This window comes from Diabrotica virgifera, chromosome 5 (assembly GCF_917563875.1).
Source record: "Diabrotica virgifera virgifera chromosome 5, PGI_DIABVI_V3a".
In the NCBI taxonomy this organism is placed as follows: Eukaryota; Metazoa; Arthropoda; class Insecta; order Coleoptera; family Chrysomelidae; genus Diabrotica; species Diabrotica virgifera.
The window spans coordinates 49,567,673-49,575,103 of NC_065447.1; the positions used below are offsets into that span (position 1 = coordinate 49,567,673).

General features: G+C 32.0%; 1 protein-coding gene across 1 annotated transcript in view; it reads right to left on the minus strand.

Moving 5' to 3' along the window:
• LOC114341463 (mitochondrial proton/calcium exchanger protein) overlaps positions 1-6,978 on the minus strand; it is a 35,023-nt gene extending 28,045 nt beyond the window's left edge. Inside the window, exons 1-3 of the mRNA XM_028292268.2 lie at positions 6,737-6,978; positions 5,878-6,636; positions 3,296-3,545 (exon numbers count right to left, since the gene is read on the minus strand). Coding sequence (XP_028148069.2) covers positions 3,296-3,545; positions 5,878-6,636; positions 6,737-6,794 — 1,067 coding nt within the window. The 5' untranslated portion in view covers positions 6,795-6,978. The remainder of the gene's footprint in view (positions 1-3,295; positions 3,546-5,877; positions 6,637-6,736) is intronic.
• Between the last annotated feature and the right edge of the window lie 453 nt (positions 6,979-7,431).

Below are 7,431 nucleotides of genomic sequence, written 5' to 3' on the forward strand. Positions count from 1 at the left end.
AATTATCTATATCTGTCTGTCCCAGGGACTTTGTAAACACAACTCCACCGTCATTATACCAGATGAAATGACAAATGAGGTGTCAAATGAGAGCTTATAATCCAAGGATGGTTTTAAAGGTAAGAAATTTGACCTCAAACTTCCTGTTTTATCGTTACAACCGGAAGTACTGTTTTAAAGTAACCGAAATAGTATAAGCGATATATTATTCGACACGCCTTAGCAAGAAGATAATAAATATACACTTCCGGTTTCATGCCTGTCTGTCCGTCCGTGAATATAACTCATCCTTTCTTAAAACATATAGAATGACAAATGAGGTGTAGAACGAGAGCTTATAACCCAAAGGTGGTATTAGAGGTGACAAATTTGACCTCGGACTTCCGGTTTTAGAGTTGAAATTGGAAGTACTGTTCTAAAGTTGCCAAAATAAAACAAGTGATATATTTTTCGACGTGCCTTAGCAAGAAAAGAACAAATATACTTCCGGTTTCATGTCTGTTTCTCCTTCTGCCTGTCTGTCCGTGAACACAACTCCTTCGTCATTAGGAAAGATAGAATGACAAATGAGGTGTCGAATGAGGGTTTATAGCCAAAAGATGGTTTTAAATGTGAGAAATTTGACCTCGAACTTCCGGTTCCAGGGTTGTAATAGAAAGTAATGTTTTAAAGTCAATGAAATAGTGTAAGCCAGGGGTTTTAAATCTGTGGTACATGTACCACTGGTGGTACATATCATTATTTGGGGTGGTACACAAAACACAGCCAAAATTCAGCATATTTATAGTTAGTTAGATTACCTAGCTCGACAGATATTTCAGTTAGGTGGTACCAAGAATAATTTTAAAAGGATTTGGTGGTACATGACTCAAAAACATTGAAAACCACTGGTGTAAGCGATACATTATTCAACGCGCCTTAGCAAGACAGAAAAATATATACTTGCGGTTAAGGGGAGGGGGTATGGTTTGAAATCAACAAATCAAGCACATTTTTGTGATTTTTTTGGAAGCTATGGTACAATTATTTTATTTTTAAATTAAATAAACATATTAAGTACAATTCAAAGAATATTTAGAAAAAAATTCAATCCAAAATATTGAAAAGTAAGCCAAAAAATTTTTGCAAACCAGGTTCTTGGGAATTAAATAAGCTACAATTTCATATTTAAACATTTGTTCGTATCTCTGATGCTTATCTTGCTATTCTGAAGAAAAGGCCATTTTTTTCCAAACTACAAAAATTTGTTATTCGCTTTTAACTCCATTTATTTTTAAACTAATCATTCTAAGCCGGTCAAACTTCTAGAACCTATTAATACATTAATACATAAATGAAAAAGACCCAATAAGGTCAATGACTAATTTTAATTAGGGGGTTGCCTGTGATCACTTTTTCGCTGAAAAAAATAGGGACTGACATTCTTTTCATTATGTCACTTAATTTTTGAGCTATAAACTTTTTTCTTATTTCTGGAGATAGATATTTTTAAGCACTTTAAATTAGTTTGAACAAGTTGTGCTCGAAAAATGCATAGTTTTCCCGTCTTTTGACTTTGAAACTACAATATTTAGCATTTGACGAAGAAGAGCCAACATATAATAAAGTATAGGTCGATTACTATTGGTCTTAAAGAAAATAAAAAAAAAAGTTTTTGTTTTTTTTTTCAAAAGGTACATTTTTGTTAACTAAAGTCGTTTTGATAAAACGAAAACTTTTGGAGTTATTAGCAGAAAACTTATTAAAAACATTGATTTTGTCGATATAAAACTAACACTTTCGATAGCGAATAAATCGGAAACTATCAATTTTATCAAAAAAATGTATAAAACCTTTTTTGCTTAGAATAAAGGTTTTTACCAACTTTTGCGATTAAAATATAATAAAAAATTTCCACCGCGATGGTGTGGCAACCACCCCCATGGTAAAAGCGCCTTTCGACATGATATAGATTTTGATCCTTGGACTATCCACTACTTATTCTCAAATTTTCAAACAAATCGATCCATTCTGTAAAAATTGCGAGGTTTTGTTGTCCTATTTTAAGCTTATTTACTTGGACTATAGATCATACGAAACAAAAAATTCAAAAAGATTTAATTAGCTTATGAGTTTCACAAGGTCACAACGTCGAGTTTTTTTATTTTTAATGATTATTGAATTTTTGGTATCACTCAGAAATCAAAAAAATGAAATTTTTGGTAAAAATTTTGTTAAAATCAACAGATTTATTATTGTTGAACAAAAAATAAGCAAAAAAAGAAAAATATCCCGACGTTGTTACCTCATGAAATGTCTCAAGAATATATGTGCATAATATCAGGTAGATCGGCCGAGTAGTTTTTCAGTTACAATGTCCACCGCATTTGAAAAAGCAGTTTTGAGAAAAATGCGTTTAAAGTTTTGACAACTGCATCTTCATCTTCTTATTTGTCTGCCAAATCGTAAAGTGATGCATATTGGAATATGTTTTTTGAATCGAGAAGTAATCTACAAAAGAGAAGGCGAACAGTTGTTTAACGTTTCTCACTACGCTCAAGCGTGCTGGCGCGAAGGCGAGAAGGTAGAGATATTCAACACGCTGGTAATTTTACTCCGATTATTTTGAAATTTTCATAGAGTATTCTTGAAAGTATGCACTTTTATTTGAAATAAAAAAAAATTAAATATTTCAAACCATAGCCCCCCCCCCCCTAAAAAGGTGCAATGGGAAGTGCCACATTGTAGTCGCAGAAATAGTACACGTGTATATATAAATCTTCGTGTATTGAAAGGTTGAGCATGAATATTGATGTCATTTCCGGTTAAAAAGTTATGGCAAAAAAGTAAGTTTGGCAAAATGGCTCAAAATTAATGAAATTCTATATTAATTGACACAAAGTTACATGAAAAGTTCAAATATTGACCTCAGTTCTACTTCCAGTCACATTGGGTGAAAACCTAGGACTTTCAAAGTCCAATTGCTTGTTTAAAAAGAAAATATTGCAGCTTTTATTATTTACCAAAAGCATTATGCTTAGAAATCCGGGAATAGAGTTATAAAGGTTAACCCATTCGTGAGCATGACTGCATATGGAGACAGTGATTCCCCTTTGTAAGTGTCTGTATATGCAGTCGTGCCCCCGAACGGGTTAAAGAAATGCAAGGGTACAGTAGCTTATAAAATTCTAATAATAATACACTTAACAAAGAGAGTATCAAATGCAATTTTGATAAATTACTACAGCAGTAATCTAATCTACTGTTTATCAGTCTTAAGCCTTGAAAACTATTGAATATATTTGATAAAGTTTACCTGCACGCTTGTTGTACTTCTGACAATGTCAAGCTATTAACACCTTCTTTCTGTATCATCTTATCATCAGCAGCCAATGACCTCAATTTCATCCTCAATTGAAAACGAAGAAAGTTATTGGTGCCTAAAGTTTGGACTTCCAATACCCTACAGAGAGCAATAAGTTGACTTCTACTTAATGAGTCTAGTGTGATTTCATCTTGAAACAATTTTGAAAACTTCATTATATCTTCAGATTTTACATATTCGCCTACAAAACATAATTATAATTAAATATAATATTCATACTGTTTAAACAATTACAGTGGAACCCCGATAAGTCGGCCCCCGATAACCCGGAAGTCCGGCTAACCCGGACCGATTTTCATCAGATAAACATTTTGATTTTCAATATTTTGTATTTTTCAATTTAATTGTGGCTTATTTCCAATCAAAATAGTTAATTATCAGACAATCCTTTCAACAATAAAAGTGTATGTAATATAATATTTGAGAGATAATGTGTCTAGACTCTCTGTGTCGTGTACTTATGTGTGTAATTTGAACACGAGATTAAAAATTACTCATAGTACACGCCGCAGAAACAACAGCCAGCTGTCTGTAGTATCTATTCCTTTCTATTTCAAACTGTCAGCATTGTTTAGGAAAGACTATTTAAAAAATTCTTTTATAAACAATGGTCTTTAGTATTGTGTGTCTTGTATTGTTTGGGTTTGGTGTTTTTTTTAGAATTGTAATGAGTAGGTAATATGTACTGTGCATATTTATAAAAATATTTCATGTTATTTCAATTCTAACAGAGTTTATCTGTAAGTATACCGTATTTTATTAATTTTTACCATATTCTCCGGCTATCTCGGATTTTCGATAACCCGGATCGGTCGTGGTCCCGATTAATCCGAGTTATCGAGGTTCCACTGTAATTAGTAATTCCTAAGTGACTAAATCTTACTTAGGAAGTTGTTTATCATTTAGTTGAAGGGTTAAGTTATAGTAAAAAAGGAAAACTTCCTATGGTCTAATATTTTTATCAAAACTCGTTACGATTCTTGTGAACAGTTTGTACATATGGTCGGTTTATATCTTCTTTTTTATGTATGAGAAACGTTATAGCCTTATTCCATTTAGACGGTATCAACTTTTCTCATAAGCATAAATTAAAAAGTTCTTGTTTTTTTATGATTGGAGTCTCGCCTCTGTTTTTGAGGGGATTCGATAACTAGTTCATCATCTGGTTATTTATTGTCTATAATCTTCTCATTGCTTCTCTGATTTCACTAAGCGTTATTTCTGGCATTAGTTCAGAAACTTGATTTAATATGGTTTTTTCAATTGCTTTTTTTATCTTTTTTCGGTGTCCCATCTATTGTTATCATTACTTCCAGGTATTCGAATGTTGTTACTTTTGTTAATTCGCATTTTTTTCAGTAGATTTTATTATTCTAATTTTTGTTATTTTCTTAATGTTTATATGAAGGGTACAGGTAAAGAAGGTGCTATGCCAATTTTTGCAGAAAATGAGTTTCTGGTCCCTCTGTTAGCAAGCGATCTTGACTACCATTCTATAAATCAATCACCGCTATGAATGTGTTCAGTCAGGAATAACAACATGTTTTAATTTCTCTAGTCAGGCTAAGAAGGTGGCAAGTCTCCATGGTCCCTGCGAAAAAAGTGCTATGTCATGTTGTACACGTAGGCTGATGCCATCGCTGTAATTCCCGCAAATTTAGTAAATAAACGAATCTTCGTCAGTGCATAAATAATAAACAAACACCAGAGAGTCCTAACCTTTAAAACCATTTTTCTCGAAACTTATTTATTTATTTTTATTTATTAAATAGATGCGATCACCCCATTACAGCATTATAATAACATTATATTTTTAATCTAATTTATCTTATAAATACACTTTAAAATTCAATATTTAGAAACAATTCTTGAGTTTACTATAAATCATGGTTTTAAATTGATTTAAACTTAAATTAAAAGGATCTATATCACAGTGACTATTTAAAAGCCTTAAGGCCCTATCAAATGGATTATTGCAGGCATAATTGGTAGCATGAAAGTTTATATGAAAAAGTTCAAAAGATCTTAGTCTATGCTGTGGAACATTGAAGCTTATTTTACTTAAAAGTTCCGGACATTGAATTAAATTGTTTAATAATTTATAAATAAATACAGAATCAGACTGAATTCGTCTGTTATAAAGTGTTGTTAGATTTAATTCTATCTAAAATTACTTTTTTGTCTATATTTGATGATTTGGAATATTAATTCCTTCATGCCCTGTCATTTTAGTTCAGAATATCTAGAGCGTAGTAATTATAATTTGTTCATGGTCCAAATCATTCAAAACTTTTAATTTTTGCTTAATGCGTTTAGCCCTATGTGCACCGCACTGGTGCACACCATGTTTTTACTAACAGATTGTGTATACCGGTTTGGCCCACATTTGATCCCAGACTAAAGGAGCGCATTTATGCTTTCGGGCTTAATGTGTTAATATTGTTACATATTGTGAAATATTTCAAAAACAGACCTGTTTGTGTGTATCTACTAGGATGTTCATAAAATCTTACCTGAAGTTCTAACTTTATGAAACCAGTCAACAAATTGTTTAGCCTCAGTAGAGTACCTTTCTTTATGCTGTACAGCCATATTGTCTAGAGTCCCTTGTAAAAACTTCGCCATTTCTAATTGCACCTTTAATCGCTGTTTAGTTTTATCTTCCTTTTCTGTCGCTGTTTGGAATGTAGACGGCAGCATTCCAGGGAAAAATTTTATGAAAAATGGTAAAAGGATCTCCATAAATGGTACTATGATGAAAACTGAAAATGGTACTAAACGGAAGAGATCTCCTACTGTTCTCGTTAACAGCCTGTACTCTCTTCTTGAGAGGGATTTTCCATTTAATACACGCCATACTAACCCAGAGGAAATTTTCACATCGATAAACAGAAGTCTAAAACCATGATAGTAATGGACCAATTCCTCCCAAACTCTTGTTGTCAATGGTTTCTTAACTACAACTGGTGTAACTTCCTTGGTCTTTACTTTTTGCTCTTCCTCTTGTTTCTTTTTTAGTTCTTGAACAGTTTCTTCCACCTTGGAGGAGGGTTTTAAAGGTTCCTTGTCAAATCTAGCACTGGATATTGAGAATTGTCTATAAAAATCGTGATTCCATTTTGGATTATGACTGACTAATAGATTTTGGTTAAAATTACTAATAATCACATGGGAGCTTATAGAATATTGTCTTTTCCTTTCTACTATACTATTTGATGACAAAACATCCATGTAACAAATACAACGTGTTTGATACTGTTGTCTCCGACATCCTAAAATAAAAAAGTGTATTTTTAGTATGATGACATCTCATTTAAATATTATAAAAATTATGTAAGTTGGGCTAATATAACCTATAAGTTAATAACTTACTTTCCGCAAACCTGGAACGGGCACTTTTAATGTGAGGAGCTCTTAAAATTGCTAACATTGTCGGAGATTTGAATGTATTTGGAATTTTTCTTACGTTATGTTACGTTTGAAAAATTTTCCATTAATGCTGTTGATGTTTCTATATGTATTTTTCTGTAAGAAGTATATTTTTATTGGATTTTTGTGACATTAAAATTTTCCAACACAAATGAAAATGAAACTGACGTTTGTGACAAATGAAAAATGAGATGGACACCAACATAATGGGCATAAAATCCCCAAGTTCTAGTGTAGAATTGGTTGCCGATGCTAAAGGCGTTTTGTGTTAAAATATATTTTTTTCTGATTTTTGCATTATATCTCATTAGCTTCAAAATCAAGATAGAACAAATGTTCAAATAATATTATACTTTAAACATTCATCTAAAATTTGTCCAGTTGTGGAAGTTGTCCTTGTTTGTTCTTGTTTGCGTTTATGTTACCATAGTGACGAATGTATTACAACAGAAAATATGAGTGAAGTACTTGCAAAATCAGGAATCTTTTTTGACGAAGTTGATAGGATTTGTATTTTAGAACCAGAAGTATCGAAATCAACACACGATTTGAAAGATGAATGCCAGATTTATACAGAAAGTATGTACTTAATTATTTTCATGATATAAAAAATGGAAGATCAATAGCAATGTGTCAAC